The 19,814-nt window shown below is 42.4% G+C and overlaps 1 protein-coding gene and 1 long non-coding RNA gene across 3 annotated transcripts in view; one reads left to right on the top strand and one right to left on the bottom strand.

The window, feature by feature from the left end:
- Window positions 1-286: 286 nt before the first annotated feature.
- ETNPPL (ethanolamine-phosphate phospho-lyase) lies at window positions 287-19,141 on the bottom strand. The gene is made up of 13 exons (XM_059171207.1): window positions 18,895-19,141; window positions 15,983-16,101; window positions 15,559-15,718; window positions 13,382-13,456; window positions 10,860-10,950; window positions 9,455-9,571; window positions 7,284-7,366; window positions 6,457-6,682; window positions 5,159-5,313; window positions 4,689-4,778; window positions 3,889-4,019; window positions 2,709-2,776; window positions 287-1,617 (listed from the first exon to the last, which is right to left on the bottom strand). Exons 1-13 carry the CDS (start codon window positions 18,948-18,950, stop codon window positions 1,486-1,488), a joined length of 1,503 nt encoding a protein of 500 aa, XP_059027190.1. The 5' UTR covers window positions 18,951-19,141; the 3' UTR covers window positions 287-1,485.
- Window positions 17,996-19,814, top strand: part of LOC131829432 (uncharacterized) — a 32,326-nt gene continuing 30,507 nt past the window's right edge. The window contains exon 1 of one of the 2 annotated variants that reach the window (XR_009352851.1): window positions 17,996-18,283. This is a non-coding gene — a long non-coding RNA (uncharacterized LOC131829432). Of the gene's footprint in view, window positions 18,288-19,814 lie in introns of both variants that reach the window. The other variant, XR_009352853.1, reaches the window with a different exon arrangement.

The following is a 19,814-nucleotide window of genomic DNA, read 5'->3' as shown; positions in this document are numbered from 1 at the left end:
GAAAACTTGTAACAAAGGTATGAGTTGTTTTTGCCTTGCTCTCTTGAACACACATACACTCTCCAAAAAGAAAAGAGTTTAAGTACTGTCTGAGCTTGCCCACATGGGGTGCTCACGGGATGTGGATCTGTTTGGTGAGGACCTAATCAGCCCAGAAGCCAGCTACAAAGACCTCTACACTCCCTCCTTTCCATCAGCTCCTGGGAACCAATTTCTGTATTATCGGCCAGAACCCACAGTCAGTGAAATTTTCAGGTGGAAAAAGTATTTAATAATGAGACCTTGCTTTTTAAAATAGCATTTTAATTAATCACAAACTCAGAAAGGAAGATTTTACAATTAATTTTCCTCCTGACATCCCTCTCAGTTGTCATGAAATAGCCATAGCAAGATTATTCTCCCTCCTGCATGGAACAAAAACCAAAATACAAAGTTTAATAAGTCTTTGGAAGGCCACGGAGAGAGAATGGGAAGTGAATACGGAAATTCAGATTTCCTCCAGTTCAGTACATCGGCCTCCAAGTAAATGTCTCACGGTACCAGCATGTTTCAAAGAGACCCTTGAGGTTCCAGACTTCCTCACTTCCCTTGTCCAGTGTCTGGTTATAAATGTGTGTGTGTATGTGTGCGCAATCCTGTTCTTATGTGTGCGGGGCTGTGTGTGGTACCGATAAACTTGATGAGAAAGGAAGATGGCTGGTCGAAAGGTAACTTTCCTACCCGACAGGTAAGTGACTTGCCAAGGGGACACAACCTGACATACACAGAGCTGAGGTCTCCTGACAGAACACAGCACTTTGGCTACTGCTGCTGTTCCAGCTGCATCAGTGTGAGTGTTTCTGAGTTTATTCCTTGTCCTTCTTGCTGACGCCAGGAGCCCACCACGACTCCACAGGACCTTGACTAACCTGGTTCTCAGCCAGAGATCTGATTTATCCACTTACTTCTTAACACTTGGCTGTAAGCGATTTTTTTCCAAATGGTTTTGATTTCACCAGCCCTAATATTCTCTGCAAAACAAGGGGACACTTTTCTAGTAAAAATGTTTCAGTTTACATCATCTTTTATTAGAGCCCCCAAAATATATATACATCAAATCAATAAAGAATGATTCCTTCGTATTTTAAGGCATAAGTCTGCAAAGTTAAGGAACCTATAGTGCTTTGCTCTCTCATTTCAAACTCTGAAACGGAGTAAAGCCGCCAACTTCATTTTCAATTTGAAGCATGAATTTAGTAGAATAAATTAAGCACATTCAGAAATCTCTAGTAAGGAATTAATAGGCTAGAGGCTGAACTAATCATCCTGACATGGTTTGATTATCACTTGGCTTACTCTTTTCACTCCTTTACCTTTTTATTTACACGTCGAAATGGAATGCAAATTCTACCGGTAGAGGGTACGATAGAGTGGCTAGGAGAGAGAGACACTTCCAATGATTCTCTATAACCCTGGACATTTATCCTACTTTATGGTGTTCACCTCTCATGTCTTGAGCCTCTTACTGAGCAGGGAATGTTTATCAGTGCACAATCCATTTCTCTTTTGGCTGGGATTTTCCCTGGGGTCCAAGGTGCTGTCATCAAGCCATTCCCGTGAGTGTGCTTCCTTCGGCATCTGCAAGACAGGTGCGCAGACTCCAGTGGGTGGCCACTCCACGCTCCACCCTACCCGGCCTCCGCAGGGCTCAGCCCCACACAACATCACAGTGCCCCACCATCCTTCCAAATTCTGCCTAGACTCTCCTATAGACATCTGACATGCAAGGTCAGCATAAAATCCAAGATCCTGAGCCAAAATTTCAGGAACATGGGCGCTAACTCCAATGCGCAATTTCCCATGAACTCCCTTCTCCTTGTCAGTGCATGCTCAGTTCTCAGCTACGGTCCTGTCCTGGACTTGATAATCGAGCGATCAAACTGCAGAGAAGTATGACTTTCGCGACCTGGTCTGCATTCCACCAAGAGACAGAAGCTGTCCTGTTAGCAAATCATTTGCTCTCATTCAAAGAGCCTAATGTTTCTGCACCAGGAAAAGCGCTTTGCTGACTGCTCAGTACGTGCAGGCGGGCTCGAGGCACTGAGTGTTCCTTTATGCATCGAAGTCATAAACAAATAGCAAATTATGTAACAAAGCCTCTCCAGGGTTCGCCTTTCTGTTTCCGGGGAGTGCTTTCTCACACCCTGGGCAGCTTAGGGAGAGAATGGAAAGGCTCTCTGCTGGAAGCACATCAAATGCAGAAACTAGACCACTCGGTGCCAGAGATTTCCCAGGCCCCTGCCACCATCCATGACGGAACACTGGCCTTTCAGAGCCACGCGGCTAATGCTTCCGCTGATTTTAAAGGGTGATGTGTGGGAATCCAACCCAGTGTCAGGTGGCCTGCCAACAAGCAGGAAGGAGTTTAGGACATCAGTTATCATTTCTCTCAATATTTTGCCGATTCCCTCTGCTGGCCTGAGGGGTTTTTTGGTGGGTACTGGAACGATTCTGTAAGAATGGCTCTCCGGCTTGCTTTCTTTCAAACGGTATGACACTTGCTTTGAAATGTAATCGTGCACTCAAAATTGCAACACTAAGCCAATCCCAGCAAAGATGGATTATATTCTAAAGGTTATATTGTACAACTTTTTAAAATTTGCCTTCCTTTTAATCGATGTTCCAAAGTTTTAAACTTTTCCCCCCAAAATGGAACAGCAGACTCTTACCTTTGCTCTGCACGGAGCATTCTCAGAGATCACACTCTCACTTTGGGCTCCGATGCCTTCTTCTAAAACTACATCAAGGAAGATACAATGGAGAAGACAGAATAACATAAAAATCTTAAAAAAAAAAAAAAAGACCTTGGTGTGTATAGATATACCTTTAATGAAGAATTGAGAAGTAAATGTAATGCGTTTAAAACATGTCGCTATTAGAATGGCTGCTCTTAGACTTATATTGGCACATTTCATCATTATCATTTTTACAAGGGCTGCTGAACCTGGGCTGGGTATGCCTGGTTCACTTTATTCAACGGAAATATTCAAATTTATTCAAAGAAAGTGTTCTAACATTTGACAGTACGTTATGTTTTCCAACAGGGTTTTTTGCCACTAGTTTACTCTTCAAGTTCAATTTATGCTCCTAACAAAAAACCAAATGAACCTTATTATATAATACAGGTAATCAAAAGATAAATTCCTATGACAGGGGTAGTTCTGAATGGCAAAAAAAAAGCCTCAAAATGTAATAAGTGAAATACACATGCAAGTTGAAAGATTCATCATATAGCGAAGAATTGTTAACCTGTAACCCATAAATTTTTATTAATCATGTTTCTCCTATTTCCCGGGGAAGAATGCTAAAACTCTATATGTCATTGCATCTGCGGTGCACCGGGCAAGGCAGACATGCAGTTTTCTTTTTTAAAAAGTGAATTATAGGGGCGCCTGGTGGCTCAGTGGGTTAAGCCGCTGCTTTCGGCTCAGGTCATGATCTCAGGGTCCTGGGATCGAGTCCCACATCGGGCTCTCTGCTCAGAGGGGAGCCTGCTTCCCTCTCTCTCTCTCCCTCTCTGCCTGCCTCTCCGTCTACTTGTGATTTCTCTCTGTCAGATAAATAAATAAAATCTTTAAAAAAAAAAAAGTGAATTATAGGGAAAAAATAAGACTGTGTTCGTTCCTTAAAAACCCAGATCTGGAGCTGTGGGAATGCATGCAGACACTTTAGAGTTAGCTAAGAGTCTACAGAGTTATTACTTTTCAGCTATTTTTTCCTGGTGCTACATAAAGTTACCCATCCATTTCCAAGCGCCTTCCCTTCTGTCAGAAGAACACACACCACACCGTCACGTCATGTATGACCAGGTACGGGATGGGGAAGCATCTGAAGCGTCTGCAAACAGACCTGTTAGAATCTCATCAAGTTGGTCCACCATAAACTTAGCATCTTCTTCCGTGAAGCACATAGGTGGTTTTATCTTCAGCACATTTCGGTGAGGTCCATCTGCACTGAGAAGTACTCGCTTTTCTTTCATCCTAATTAGAGCAGGAAATATTCGTGAGTGTATATAAGTGGTAACCAAGATTATTTAAGAACGGTGTGAACAGGGGCGCCTGGGTGGCTCAGTGGGTTAAAGCCTCTGCCTTCAGCTCAGGTCATGATCCCAGGGTCCTGGGATCGAGCCCCACATTGGTTCTCTGCTCTGCAGGGAGCTTGCTTCCTCCTCTCTCTCTGCCTGCCTCTCTGCCTACTTGTGATCTCTGTCTGTCAAATAAATAGATAAAATCTTAAAAAAAAAAAAAAAAAAAAAAGAATGGTGTGAACAGGGGCACCTGGATGGCTCAGTCGGTTAGGCATCTGCCTTTCGCTCAGGTCATGCTCCCCCGGTCCTGGGACATGGGCTCCCTGCTCAAGAAGGAGTCTGCTTTTCCCTCTCCCTCTGCCCTTCTTCCCTCTTGTGCTCTCTTTCTCTCTCAAATAAATAAATAAATAAATAAATAAATATATATTTTTTTTTTTAAAAGAAAAAGGAATAGTGTGAACATAGAGCAGTTCAGTATTCTCATGCAAGCAGCCCACATTTATAAATTGAATGCATCTCTAACTTCCCTTATTTGGAGAGGTGGGAAGTACAGGAAGCTTTCAAGTGGGGGGAGAGGCATGTTTCAAATGGGGACACCAGGCAGGTGTGGGGGTGCACTTACTTGTAGATGATGTGTTGAGCTTCCTCTGTGGCAGGGGTCCTTTTCTGACGGTCCTTCACCAGGTCAATTCCGATAAACAGGCCAATGCATCTGAGGAGGATAAAGAAAACTTGACAGATGCTCTCTGAGACACTGCGTTGTCATAAAATACCAACACTGTCCCCCAACTTCAGTTTAATTTGAAGCTGGATTTGATTTGTCATCCAGTTTTTTTTTTCTTTATTTTTTTTTAAGTATTTTTTAAGTATTTTTTTTTTAAGTATAAAATTGAGAAAGATATACACCCAAAAGTTAACAGCGGTGATATCAGTGTTCTGGATTAAGAACGAGTTGTTGTTGTTTTTTTTAAATGGTTTTCAATGTTTTCTAGATTTAGTTTCATGTAATTTATTTTAAATTTATAAGACAAAATTTAAGCTATTTTCATTGGAAAAATGAATAACCACATGACACATTCATGATAAACATACCTGATCTCTCCTATCAAAGTATGTTTAGCCTTCTGTTTATTGAGTAACTCGGTAAGATAATCCCCTACTCTAATGGCATTTCCTTGAAGGTCTTCATTTTCAATTATATTCAGGACAGCCAAACCAATAGCAGAAGATACTGGATTTCCTCCATACTGTAGAAAAAAGGTTACAAAACCATAATGGTTGAATTAGTGGTATTGCTTCATCCATGAGAAATTTGGCTCATACATAAGCAGGTAGAGATAAAATTTCAATAAATTTTTCCCTTGTGCTGTAAACTTTTTAGATTTAGAATATAATGTGATTTTATTTGTTTATGACTGAGTAAAAATTCATTCCAAATTATATTTTCCATGCTGCATGACTGGTATGGAGGACTATCAGGGAATTTATTAGTTCAACCAAACAAAAACCAGACACTGCATTGGGAGCTAAGATTTCAGAGTATGGTTCAGTGAGGGGGATACGGGCTTCTGTCCCTGAACAGTTATGTGAAAACAGCTAAACAAGGACATTTTCTCCAAATAATTTATGTCCTTAGATTTGATTCTTACTTTTAGTTGTCACAAGTCCTATGACACATACGGCACAAACTATAATAATTTTTTCCAAGCTTAAAGTTCATGACTTTTGGGAGGTAAAACCAAGGAAATAAAACTTCCTAAAGAGGGGCGCCTGGGTGGCTCAGTGGATTAAGCCACTGCCTTCGGCTCAGGTCATGATCTCAGTTTCCTGGGATCGAGCCCCGCATCGGGCTCTTTGCTCAGCGGAAGCCTGCTTCTCTCTCTCTCTGCCTGACTCTCCGCCTACTTGTGATTTCTCTCTCTGTCAAATAAATAATAAATAAAAAATCTTTAAAAAAATAAATAAATAAATAAATAAATAAAACTTCCTAAAGATAAAAAATTTACTATCTCCTGTGACAGCCATATAACAATTATAGTACTGTATCATCTAAACACTTTGGAAATGTTTGGGGAATTTAAATGTGATATAAAATAAAGAAGATCATATCATCTGTGGGTGAAACATCATAACTTCTAAAGCTGAGCAAGGCAACCATTTATCACTGGAACAATTAATCATTCTAGAAAGGGGAAAGAAACACAAGGAAAAATACAAGGAGAATTATGCCAGATAGGATGAAATACGGTTAGATCGAAGTCTGGCTGAGGACCTGGGGTGGTTAGCTGGCAATACTGAACCTTATTCTTTATTCTTTACTACAATGGCAAGAAGTGTAAGAACACACAGTATTTTTCCTTCTTAGCATAAGTCGGGAGGCCAAAATTTACCGTATTGAAATATTCCATCCCAGAACTGCTGAAGGCTTCTGCGATTTCTTTGGTTGTTACCACGCATGCCATTGGGTGACCATTGCCCATTGGTTTTCCCATTGTGACAATGTCTGGAACAAAATCTTCTCCATGCATTTGGAAGCTCCAGAAATGTTTCCCAACTCGACCAAAGCCCACCTGAACTTCATCAGCTATAAACACACCTCCTGCTCTGTGGACATATCTGAAAAGCAAAAGGGAAATCTTGGGTCTTCAGGTCACCAAGAGTCCCCAAACCCACCCACAAAGATACAGATTATGGAGGATATAAAAAAAAAATTGTTGTTAACTTGAGGTTTGGAATAGTTGTCAAAACCATTTCTGTGCTCAAATCCCCAGTGACATCTGCATGATGTCACTGACTTTGAAATATAATCACATACTTTCCAGAGTAGACATGTTCTTATTATTCAGTTTTGTGCTGCTTTGAGTAAGCCCTACTATGGCATTTTAAGTGGGAAGAGAAAGACGTGAACAAGAAGTAGTGTTTAGCAGGCTTAGTCTTCAAATGTTTATTTATTGGTAAAGCATGGGCACTAGCCAGAGAGGATGCCAGGTTGGGGACCGGGGCTCCCGAGGCCCCTCCTGCTGGACCACATATACACCCTTTATTTGCTGGATCTTGGGAAGGTGGAGAGGTTCTGGGGAGTCCTGGCGTGGCAGGCATGCTGAAGTGCCTATTTGCCAGCTAGTCCGGAAGTACTTCGATATTTTAACCAGGACGGCCTTGCAGAACGGTCACCAAGACTTCAGTTCGACCCAGAGAGCCCAAGTCAGGTACATACTCTGCCACTTTCTGGAAGTAGCCTGCTGGAGGGATTATTTGTCCGCCACAACTCTGCATGGATTCAGCAATAAAGGCAGCAATCTATACAAGAGAACATGGGGTCAAAGTCCATTAGGTCCCCCTTGAACCCCCTAAAAAAGAGGACTTCTTACAGAGCAGGTTATTTGCGAGATGGCTGGGAATGGCCCCGTGGCAAGAGGCAAATAGGCCACGTGATGACAAAGACAAGAAGAGATAGATGTTCGTGCTGTAAAAGCAACTGATCTGAAATTCATCCGTTTCTGAAATTCTAGAGTACCAGTGAAACCACTGTGTGCGAAATGGAGGAGAGGGCAACCTCTGGTTCCCCATTATTAATTCAAATGCAGTGTTTTCATTAGGATCAACTGAACAAGAATGATGTTTTGATCTGTCTTTGACACAAACTTCTAAAAAAATTACCCAGGTTCTAAATCCATTACCATGGTGCCTGTTTCCCTAGATGGGTGATGAGGACAGCCTAAGCCTGGAATTTGCTCTCAGGAAAGAGGAGGGTGACTGAGGGCCACACGCATTAGTTACTGAGCTGTATTCCTAGTTCTTACCCTGAACCAGACTTAACGGAATCAGGCAATTCACAAGAGGAATTGCGAACGAAATGCTCTAGAGGGGAAGAAAGGAGGAGTAGAAAATAGGCGACAATGAATCAAGAAGAGAAAGCACAGACAAGATGAGACAGGAAGTCAAGAGAACCGAGGTTTTCGTTCAGACTACATCTCAGTAACTGTATTACCTTGGCTTAAGTTCTTCACTTTTAAATATTTCATTTAGTACCTATAAAACGAAGCCACTGGACTTATGAGATTGCTTTGTAAGCACATCTACTATTCTGAAGAATCCATCTTTTATTTGCTCATTGCTTTCAGCATTGTTAACAGGACAGCATCAGGTCCATAACTACTGAATGTTAATGTTCTCCAAAAATTTATTCAGACCCTTTTACCAGCAAAAAACCCCATGTGATCTTGGTAATGTAAAGTTTTTTGTTTTGTTTTGTTTTTCCTGGAAGCACTCTCTACCATTCGTGTAAGGAGGGATGGGCTGCCCTTGAAGAAGAAAGGCATATGAAGGTCCCCGTAACAGGGAGCACTGAGGGCCAGCTACACAGATGTCCCATCTGGAGATATGCAAATGACTCTCCAGTCACTAGGATAAAAATATTTACATTGGAAAAAGTCAAGTCTTCATTTTTATCTCATTAAAAAATTTTTTAATTGCCCTGTTTATGCCATAAGCCAGTTTAAAGGCAAAGCATATGTCCAGTCACTTTAAAACTCCACATGAGTAACCCACAAACAGGCTGGGAATTTATGTTAAGCTGAAGAGAGTAGGGTGAAGACTGAAAAAATGGAAACTCTTCTTCTTACTGTGGAGGATTCTGGTTCTGTGTTTGAAGCCCAGGCTCAGGTTGGGGAAACATCTGCTCTTCCTTGGCTAACCCTGGCTCTGCAGCTTTTAGGAAAGTTGTACCAGTTCGAGGGAAGCAGCAAGGCTTCCTGGGCCTGGGAGCCTGCATTGGTTCAAAGGCCCCAGGGCCACTGGGCCTCTTCCCTTCCCTTCCTCTTATATCACTCTCCTACCCTGTGGTATTTTCATTTGGAAGAGTCTGTCCATGGGCCTCTCCCCCTACCTCTTCGGGCCAGAGTTTGCATCCCACGGGGAAAGTGAGAAATTAGGTCACCAGTTCTAAAACAGGCATAGTGATTGCATTTCCAGAATAAATAAAAATAGATAGTCTTAGCGACCTGATCATAATAATGCACTTTTTTTTTTTTTTAAGATTTTTATTTATTTGTCAGAGAGAGAGCGAGCGAGAGCGAGCACAGGCAGACAGAGTGGAAGGCAGAGTCAGAGGGAGAAGCAGGCTCCCTGCAGAGCAAGGAGCCCGATGTGGGACTCGATACCAGGACGCTGGGATCATGACCTGAGCCGAAGGCAGCTGCTTAACCATCTGAGCCACCCAGGCGTCCCAATAATGCAGTTTTTGAAATACAAACCAAGTGAAATGTAAGCAGAGATAAACAGAAAGGAATTGAGATCTAATCCTTTTCCACCTCGCCAATGTGTCACAGTGATTTCGATCCTCTTTACAAAAGATGGGAAGCTGTTTCCAAAGCTATAAATACAAACCTTCCTTCCATTGTTATGAGCTTCTTTAATAATTTCCTTTACTTCATCTGCATAAGCGCTGGCTGGGTCTGCATGATCTTCTCTGTATTTGCCTCTGTAAGTATCTGGAGTTGGTGCCTGGAAACAACCAAATGGTAGCTTAAGATCTATGGCAAAGAAGGGTGATCCCAGGGTCTTGGGATCGAGCCCCACATTGGGCTTCTTGCTCAGCTGGGAGCCTGCTTCTACCTCTGTCTACCTCTCCTTCTGCTTGTGCTTTCGCTCTTTCTCTATCTCTCTGACAAATAAATAAAACCTTTTTAAAAAGTACTGTGAAAATATCTACTTCTAGGACAAATAAACTCTATAAAAAAGGCATTTTCCCACAAGAGCATATTAGAAAGGTGATTATGTGAGTTTAAGTGACTCTAGGTTTTTTCGTTCTGTTTCCTTAACATTTCTGAATTCTGTGAAAACCAAGACCTTGGTATTGTGAACAGGAACTTGGATTTGCTCCTAGACCTTTGTTAAGTCAAGACTGCATCTCTATTCGAATCAAGAGCAAATTCACATCCATAAGAGTGATCATCGTATTTGACAATTTCAAGGGATGAACATTGTATTAACTATTCTACACCGAAAATAATACAACACTTACCAACTCTATAGCAAACTGTAATCATTGCAAAAACTAGAATGCCTTAGTACTGATGCCAGGTCTTACCATTTTGAAAGAAGGAATTGACGATTCTCTTAAAGTCTACTGATTCTTAATTAAACTGCCAGTTTTAATGTTTCAAAAACAACTTGACTGGTTTCTTATTTATTTTACTTCATAACTCTACATAATACTTTAGTATAGAGCAGTTTAATTTTTGAGATATTCATACACACTAGATTCAACTCCAAATTTCAAGCTGGCATCAGTAGACAGGAAAAGAAACTGAAGACCAAAACAAAATGATAGCTGTGAATAACAGCCTTCACTCCCACCACACTAGGTTGATTGTGAAAATTCATTAGTGGATTTTATTTATTTATTTATTTTATTTATTTATTTATTTATTTATTTGACAGAGAGAAAGATCACAGGTAGGCAGGCAGAGAGGCAGACAGAGAGAGAGGGGGAAGCAGGCTCCCTGCCAAGCAGAGAGCCCGATGCAGGGCTCGATCCCAGGACCCTGAGATCATGACCTGAGCCGAAAGCAGAGGCTTAAACCACTGAGCCACCCAGGCGCCCCTCATCAGTGGATTTTAAACAACATTCTGTCATTGACTAGCTTTTCGACTTTACTAAGTCACATAACTGCTCTAGATCTTAGTTTCTTTTTCACAGTTTCATTTTGGTGAACGGATTGAGCTGGATTATATCATTAGGCATTCTTCCAGAACCAGCTTTCTGATTCTTATACTCTAAGATACTCACCACATGCACAAATGCTTTCTTGACATCTTTGCCCTTCCGGAATTTATATGGACTGATCTCAATTAAAGATGACAGGTGACCATGATAAGCGCTGAAAAGAAAAAGGACAGTAACCAAAATCATTCAGAGAAAGAAGTTTTTGTAGTATATGAAAAACAATAATGTGTATTATCTAGAAGAATCTTAACCTTAGTGCCAGATTTAACTGTATAGGATCTAATTCTTTGTGGCAAGACTGGCCACTTCATTTGTCCAGTTCTCCTTATCCATGTAATAAAACACAGAGGAAACCAAGTATAGATCCTCATAGACTTTTTTTAAGCAGGAAAAGAAAACTTAATTTCTTAGGATGATATTAGATGTGCTAAATTAGAGTGTCTAAATTCAAAAATTATTTTCTACAGATTCACGGAAAACTTGCTGAGTATGTATTCTTTAAATGTATTTGACAGTTATATTCAGGTGAATTTTAAAAACAAATTTTTATCATAGAACGGGCTGTGTTTCTGTCAGGAATCGTTCCTGTGGGATGTCGGATTGCATATGCTGGACAAATACAACTTGGTAAGAGCAAAAGATCTCTTCAGGAAGAACTAAGATTGAGAGGTGACCAAGTGACTATGAGGTTTCTTTCTCTTGCTTAAAATACAGTTTTCTGTTTCTTGCTCAGGGGCTTAAGTGGGAGATCTGGAAAAGAAATTTTTAAAAGTCCACAAATAGATAAAACAGAGAGGACTTCCCTTAACAAAATTAAAGTTGCTACAGAACCATAGGAAGTATGAGAATGATATGTATGTGACAGTAAGTATGTATCAGAATGAGAACAAAGAGAAGACTGGGACAGACACCAGCTCAGAGACACCTCCACACATAAATGTTAATGCAGTGGACCCCTGGTGGATTTCACAGAGGCAGGAGAAGAAAATGAAGAAGACATCTTTGTGATCTGGGGGGGTGTGGTCCCTGTAGGGGGAGTGATATTAACAAAACATAGAATACATAAACTATACAATGAAAATGTTATCTTTTTGATTTGATTAAAATTAAAGATTTCAGTTGAAGGATACCATGGACAAAGCTAAAAGACAGATGATACAGTGGGAAAAGATACTTGAAATGTTTCAAACTTAGATTAATGCTTACAATGGCCATTCTCAACTGGGCCTGCATCACTTGGGAAACTTGGGAATCACTTGGGAAACTTAAAAATACATACTGTTTCCTGGGATCCACCCCTGATTTTCTTTAATTGGTCTAGGGTGGGGCCTGGGCCCTGGAATTCAAAGAATTTTTTTTCCTAGATAATTTTAAGACACAGTCAAGGTTGAGATCTTTTGACCTAGACTGTATAAGCAAACACAAACCATCAAGAAACAGAAGGGAATCCCAACAGAAAAATGGGCAAAGAATATGCATTCTGGTCCTAAGAACCTAGGAATATGTCACATGGCAAAGGGGTCCTTGCAGGTTTGATTAAATTAAGAATCTTGAGATAGAGAGATAATCCTGGGGGGGGGGGCGTGGTTCAGTGGAATCACAGGAGTCTTTATAGGTGAAAGAAGAGGTAGCAGGACGGTGGTCAGAGGTAGGGGAAGCGAGGTGAGGATGGTGGCCATGTTAGGACTGGTGAAATGGTTGCTCCGAAGATGAAGGGGGGACCCCAGCGCAAAGAATGCAGGCAGCCTCTGCAAGCTGGGCAAGGCAAGGAAACAGAAGAAGTCTGCAGAAGGAGCACCGTCCTGTTGACATCTTTATTTTGGCCCAGTGAAGACCCATTTTAGGTTTCTGTTGTACAGAACTGTGAGGAAATAAATTTGTGTTGCTTAAGCCACTACATTTGTGGTAATTTGTTAAGGCAGGAAAGAAAGTGAATATATGACCCAATACATAAAACAAGAGAAGCCTATCTAAGGGCAAGAAATGAGGTATGTGTTCAATTTAACCCTCTGTAACTGAGATGAGTGGGGTGAAGAGGTAGATAGAAAATTAAAAGAAAAAGTCTTAAAGATGGGGGTTGTTAGCTTTCTTGTTTAAAATGGAATGAAGTCACGTTAAGGAGATGAAATTAAATAATGGCTGGTAATTGTCACAAATGAACAAGAAAGGACTATCTTTTACTTGGTTTCTTATTTTCTTCAAAATTTGCTCTACCTTGTTATCTTTCGAATTGATTACAGTGGGTCATCACAATGGTGATGTGAACATATAGAGTCTGAAGAAATTAATTATATTTTTATTTGGAAAATACTGAGTTACTCATTATGAGGCTCCATAAACGGTTAGTGATTCAGGCAAAGTCTATGAGGCCATGGCCATAGCACTCAAGACAGACTCCCCCACTTGCAGGAATTTGATGGAATTAAGTATTCTTCAGAGTTTGGCTGGCCTTGATACATTGGTACACAATAAAATCTTGGTGCCATATATCCGCCCTCCTCCCTGAGTGCTTGTGGTTGCAAAACTGATACAATTTTGTCTCTTGAAGGAGCTTCTTGCTTAGAAGTCTTACATCCCAAACTTACTGGTCAAGAGTGATCACATCTTGGTGGCCTCTGAACTGCCGAGCCAAGCGTAAGGCCAAGTCATTGGCTTCAGATCTATTAAGAAAACACAGAGAGAGAGGTCAAAATATTTTCAAAATGTTTTCAAAATATTTCAAAATGTTAATTACAAAAGTTGTAAGATCCCAGTTTTTCAGAAATGTAGGCGGGAAATAAGTACAAGTCTTTTCTTTGCCCTCTAGTCTGCCCCCACCCCCCGCAGTCTCACTTCATCCTTCTCATACAAGTTCCCCAGATGTCTTCAGTAAAGAATGAAACACACAGGGGCACCTGGGTGGCTCAGTGGGTTAAAGCCTCTGCCTTCAGCTCGGGTCGTGATCCCAGGGTCCTGGGATCGAGCCCCACGTCGTGCTCTCTGCTCGGTGGGGAGCCTGCTTCCTCCTCCCTCTCTCTCTGCCTGTCTCTCTGCCTACTTGTGATCTCTGCCTGTCAAATAAATAAATAAAATTAAAAAAAAAAAAAAAAGAATGAAACACACAGAAGAAACCCGATGCAAAGGATACGCTGCTCATTTCAGACTTCCACCCAACTCAGCCGCGTGAGTAGGGGACTGACTTCAAGGATGTTAGGAAGCCTGATTAAGCCTGATCTCGAAGGGAGGAACGGGAGAACGAGAGCCCATTAACAGACCTCTGAACTATGTTGCACTGACCCAATACAGATGAGCTCCTTATGGACATAATAAGGCTTATAATTTTTCTATCTGGTTTACACAGCCTTAAGACACGAGTCAGACACAGAAGAAAATAATCACAAGTGGGATGTTTATTATCCGCCGAACATCATGCTCAGTGTTTTCTTGCATTTATTCTCGTAATACTCCTTTGCAAGGCAAGTGCTGCCCTCTCATTTTTGTGGATGAAGAAAGAGCCTCAGAGACGTTAAGGAGGCAGAGTAAGTTCTCACAGCTACTAAGAGATAGAGCCAGCATTCAGACAAAAGTCTGTTTAACTTCAAGATTATTCTCCGTACTTGCCCAGGTTCTATCATCTCCAGTCTCTGGGGACAGTCTTTGGGGGCAATCCCCCTTTGACAGTACAGGATTCTTTAGAAGTGAAAGTCAAATATGATGGTATTTAATTTATTGAAGGCAAAAATGCTTTACAACAATAAATTAGATCCTAAAATACCTTAACTCTTTACTAAGAAAAAGGGACGATTTTCTGCTTTATTTATTTTTTTTTAAAGATTTTATTTATTTATTTGACAGAGAGAGAGATCAGAGGTAGGTAGAGAGGCAGCCAGAGAGAGAGAGAGGGAAGCAGGCTCCCTGCTGAGCAGAGAGCCCGATGCGGTACTTGATCCCAGGACTCTGAGATCATGACCTGAGCCGAAGGCAGCGGCTTAACCCACTGAGCCACCCAGGCGCCCCGATCTTCTGCTTTAAACTTGGTTTTAAAACCTCATTGCAAAGACAGAAGTGAATCACAGAATCACAGAATCAAACAGTTACAGAATTTCCAATAGTTTTAATCCACTTATACTTAATTTCAAAAATACAAGTGTACACTGTATGCACAGAGGAAATCCCAATATAAAGTTGCATTGCAAGCTTTTCACGTCAGTAGAAAACACATTTTTCCAAAACACATTTTTAAGGTCTGCACAATATTCCACAAAATGGATATATAACTTGAATTTACAGAATTTAAAAGTTGGAACATATCCATTCTTTTGAACTTACTCCTTCCTTTTTTGTATTTGTGTTGAGGAAATTGCCCAAGAAACAAGTCAATCAAAAGTCTTACAGAAGTTACAGCTTGTTCAGTAGAATTCTTCTTTTGCTAAAACCCCTCATTTCCTGCCTTAAAGAAACTATGGAGGCCGACTGATTCTTTAGCTACTTACTCTACTTCCTGAGGAGGTGAGAGACATCTGACAGGTTAGGTTTTATCTTAGGAATCCCAGGCTTGGATATTTTTGCCATAGTTACCACCCAAGTATCTAAGCTTCAGAGATAGTAAAGCATGCTAGGTAATCTTCCCCATCTCTCTCCTAGGAAGCCACAGTCATAAGGAGTTGAGTGGCATGCTCACGTTAATCATCAGAGGCTGGGTTAATCCCCTAGGGTATGTGTGGGGGCGTATAAAAACAGATTGGGGGGAATGGGGTGTGGCGGGAGGAAGCTGGAAACATACCCTGAGTTGGTAAAATAGCAAACAGAGAGTTTCTCTGGCAGGGTTGCTACAAGGCGCCTGGCGTACTCCACGATATTGTCGTGAAGGAATCGAGAATTGGTGTTTAGCAGCTCCATTTGCTTCACGGCAGCCTTGACCACTTCTGGATGACAGTGTCCCACTAAAATGCAGAAGACAAAAACCCAGAAAAGGAATGAGGATTCTAAATTCCCAGGAAGTTGGTGGGATTCTGAAGCAAGGGGGGAAAAAAGATGAGCTTCTTCCTCCCCACACTCTGCTGCTAACCTGTTCTGGGCTAGGACTCTGGGCCCGTCCAGCCAAGGAACAGCAGCCCCTGTACCTCCCGGGGCAGATATTAGTGGTGCCATGTCTGCCCCAGTCCACAAATGTACCCTTCCAAGCGCAACGGAGACCGGATGCTTACCGTGGGCCACATTGTTGATGCAGTCCAGGTACCGTTCTCCTCTCTCATCAAACATGTACTGTCGTTGGGCTCGCACTATTTTGATGGGATCCGCAGCAAAGAAAACTTTGCATGAGGGTCTAGAAATAAGGAAAGGAAACACTTTGATCTGGAAGGACTCAATGAAGGTCATGATCAGTGGAAATTTACAGCTACATAAAGGAAAGGGAAAACACAACCTGGGTGACATACATTACTATTATTATTATTTTTAAATTTCATATTAGCCTGGAAACTTTCACCTTAATCCCCCATTGGTGACCCTGCTCACATTTTGTGTGTTTGTTATATTAAATTTGCCATGATTTGACAACTGTTTAGAGGTACCTGGGTTCACTCTGACAACTCTAATTACACAAACCAATAACTAATATTCCTCTGGGAAGTTTTGTTCTACCAGAAAATGAAACAAACAAACAAACATTATTTTGAGGTTTACGATGTGTCAGGACCTGACAAATATTACAAATATCATTTCATTTAATTCTCCCAATAATCTTATGAAACAGGGGTTATTATCATTTTCATTTTTATAGGTGAGGAAACTGAGGCACAGAAAAATCAAAAAACTTGTTCAAGATTACAGCCAGGAAATGGAAATAACAGAATTTGAAAGTAGACCATTCTATACCGCAGCCCAAAACAGTGTTTGCTTGCTTTCTCTTGCTTCCTTTGTAATCAAATCGATAAAGAAATGAATAGTACCGAGAGCTATAAATAAATTGGTAATAAATACTATAAAAAAGATTTTTATAGGACACCATTTCCAAGTCTTTTGAGGACTATTTGTCCTGTACCAAAGAGATTTTCAATTCTTAAATAATGAAATCCAATTATTCTTTTAACCTCTTAAGCTATTATTTTGAGCAAAATAAAAGGTCATCCATATTTTTGGTTATTTGGATGAATGTCTGGAGTATAAATCTTAGCAACATAGAACCATTACAAAGTTTTCTGATGTTGGCCCTACGGACATGTAGAACCTAAAATGTAATAGATTCTTATTATTACTATTATTACTTAAAGATTTTATTTATTTATTTGACAGAGAGAGAAAGCGCACAAGCAGGGGGAGAATCAAGCTCCCTGCTGAGCAAGGAGCTCCATGAGGGAATCTGTGCCAGGACCCTGGGATCATGACCTGAGCCAAAGCAGGTGCTTAACCCAGTAAGCCACCCAGGCTTCCCTGGAATATATTATTTTTCTTTTGCATGCACAAACAAAAATATGCGACATGCGTTGCAGGTATTTTGGAGGGTAACTAGATGTTTATATATTAAATTGATATGCAAGTGTTTAGGAGGTATTTTAATTATTGTGTATAGGTAATCTTAATTTAAAATTGCCTCAGATTAAGCATCATTAGTTAAAATGGGAAACAATATTTAATGAGAATTTCTTATTGGTTCAATCTCAGCTGTTAGCTTATACCTGAGTTAAAAGCCAAAGCAAACCTGTGTCATGAATGTGGGCTGTGAACTGCAGACTTCACCTTCTCTTGCTAAGAGTATTTTCCACCTCTCCACTCAGACTTCAGGTAAAATTCTTTCAGGCTGTCCCTGCTTACATTCCTCCCTTCACAGAATTTCTTCAGTTCACAGTGGAAATCACTGGGTTTGCACTGGACTCTAACTACATTGCAGGATTGAAAACTAACAGAATGGAGTGGTGATTAGAAAAGGACAAGGGGTGACTGGGTGGGGAGGGAGGAAGTGGACCATTTTGGCTTTCCCTGCACGGAGGTGAGAGCGGTCAGCCAGTCTCCTAAAAGGCCATCTAGAAACTTCCCGGGTTGAGACCAGGAGAGGAGTAGGAGCAGCCGCCTAGTATTTCTCAGAAGAGGATACCAGTTCTTTTCTTTCTTATGTCCCAGTCCTCTCCCGTTCACCCGCGACACTGCTTGTTAATTACGTGGGACTATTGCCGGCCTTTGACTTGACAGTGGCCACCGTCATCATTGCCTTTTTTAAAAACCAGATTGTAATTATTAACGCTTATTAATCTCCCTTGCTGGCTCCCGTGAAACAGAATGTTACTCCTACTTCCACAGAAGAGGAAATGAAAGTAATCTGACAGAGGTCACGCAGGTAACGAGACCCACTACTAGGGCCAGAGCCCAGGCCAGACTCCGCGTTCAGTCCCGTGCACTCACCAGTCTTCTACCGAGTTTATACCGCGTTTAGAACACGGGCAAAGGAAAAGCAGACTGGAGAGATCACTGCACCTTTTCATTGTACTGAGGGCACAGCTTGGGAGACCAAGGTGGGTAAGTGGCATTTTACCCTTCAGAAGGAGGTTGTAAGGGTTTTTGTTTGTTTGTTTGTTTTTAAACTGCCCGGATTAACCCTTTATCTAACCAAACATGCAAGAAGAAAAAAGTTCACTTTTAGCAAAAGCTGTCAGAATTCGTTTCTGTTCACAGCCAGTATCGAAATTATTTTTTCAGTTCCGAGTTTGGGGGAACGTTCGAGTTGCTGGGATTTGGCGGAGAGCTACCCAGCTTCCCTCGCAGCGCCCATCCCTGGACTGGAGTGCCCCTCCTGGGGGCATTAACTCTCGCGGGTCAACTCTTCCGGCCGCCCGCAGCCCCCACGCGCCCGCGGGCTGCGGAGCACCGGGACCGCGCAGGCGGAGGGGCTGCAGGCACCCAGGGCAGGCGCGGGGGTTGGGGTGGGGGTGGGGGTGGGGGCGGGAGGGCGGCGGCGCGCGTGCGCAGGTGCGGCACGGCTGGGCGGTGGCCGCTCGGGCGCACCCCGCCGGCCTCAGCCCTGTCGCCGTCCGGCTCGCGGCTACCTCCCCGGCTGCGGCTCCGCGCCGCCTGCGCTAGTTCTTTCCCCGCTCTGCGCCTCTCCTCGCGGCTTTGGAGCCCTCACCCGATGTGCTTCCTCCTCAGCTCCAGGGTGTCTTGCTTGCTGTACAGCTCGCACATGGTGGCGCGGCCTCCGGGCGCTCCCCGAGGCTCCCGGTGGCGTGTGTGCGCCTCCCTCGCAAGCCCGCGGGCTGCCTCCGCGGCGGGCCTTTTCCGCCTGATCCCTCCTGGGGGTCCCTTTGCCCTGGGCGTCGGAAGTCACCGGTGGCATCAACTAGCTGGGGTCATCCCCCTTTTAAGTCTTGCCCTACCTTCGCCCTCCGCCAAGCCCCACCCTCCCTTTCCCCTCCTCCGCCCGGTGCCTGCTTTGGCAAGTCGCCGGACTAGCCACTCAATCGCCACCACCCCTGACCCTGGTCTAACTGGCTCCCGTCCCTACCCTGCGCTTCCCATTTGCCCTCCTAATCCTTGCTGCTGCTTCGGACTCGCCTTCAATTTCCCTAATTTGGCCTTGCCCTCGCCTTTCGCCTCTGCCCGCGAATTCCTTCCTTACCTCCTCCTTTCTCGTTTCTTTTTGGTGTATCCCATTATGTTCTTGTAAAGGTCTGAGTTAACCCAGACTCGACAGTCGTCTCCTTTCTCACTTTGAGCGTATTTCACTACCCATAACCTGTAACTCAGCAAAAGTAACAAGTCACATGCCCTGAAGAAAAGTAACAGGGGACTCAGCTCGGTACTTGCTGGGAGTGATAATGTATTTCAATGTGTTTCCAAAGATCCACTTTAATTGCACTTCTAATTTCTCTACTACTATAGAGAGTATAAACATATACCTTACCTGGTTCAGTCCTTGAGACAACCCTGAGAGATGATCAGATTTATCATGCCATTAACATATAGGGAAAGTGAGGTTATTCCTTGTCCCGTGATTACATGTCTACCTGGTGGTGCCCTTGGAATTCATTCCTAGGTTTCTTGACTTCC

The sequence above is a fragment of the Mustela lutreola genome, chromosome 1 (assembly GCF_030435805.1).
Source record: "Mustela lutreola isolate mMusLut2 chromosome 1, mMusLut2.pri, whole genome shotgun sequence".
NCBI classification, from domain to species: domain Eukaryota; kingdom Metazoa; phylum Chordata; class Mammalia; order Carnivora; family Mustelidae; genus Mustela; species Mustela lutreola.
Note: the sequence above shows the minus strand (reverse complement) of the source record. Positions and strands in the feature narration are given on the sequence as shown.

Bases quoted from the DNA above. Each gene is read 5' to 3' on its own strand.
- ETNPPL (XM_059171207.1), bottom strand. From the start codon at position 18,950: ATGTGCGAGCTGTACAGCAAGCAAGACACCCTGGAGCTGAGGAGGAAG. The intron at 13,457-15,558 runs GTATGTTTCCAG...TTTTCTTAATAG, and splicing joins TGCTATTTTACCAACTCAGG to ATCTGAAGCCAATGACTTGG. The intron at 4,779-5,158 runs GTATGTTTATCA...TATCCTCCTCAG, and splicing joins ACTTTGATAGGAGAGATCAG to ATGCATTGGCCTGTTTATCG.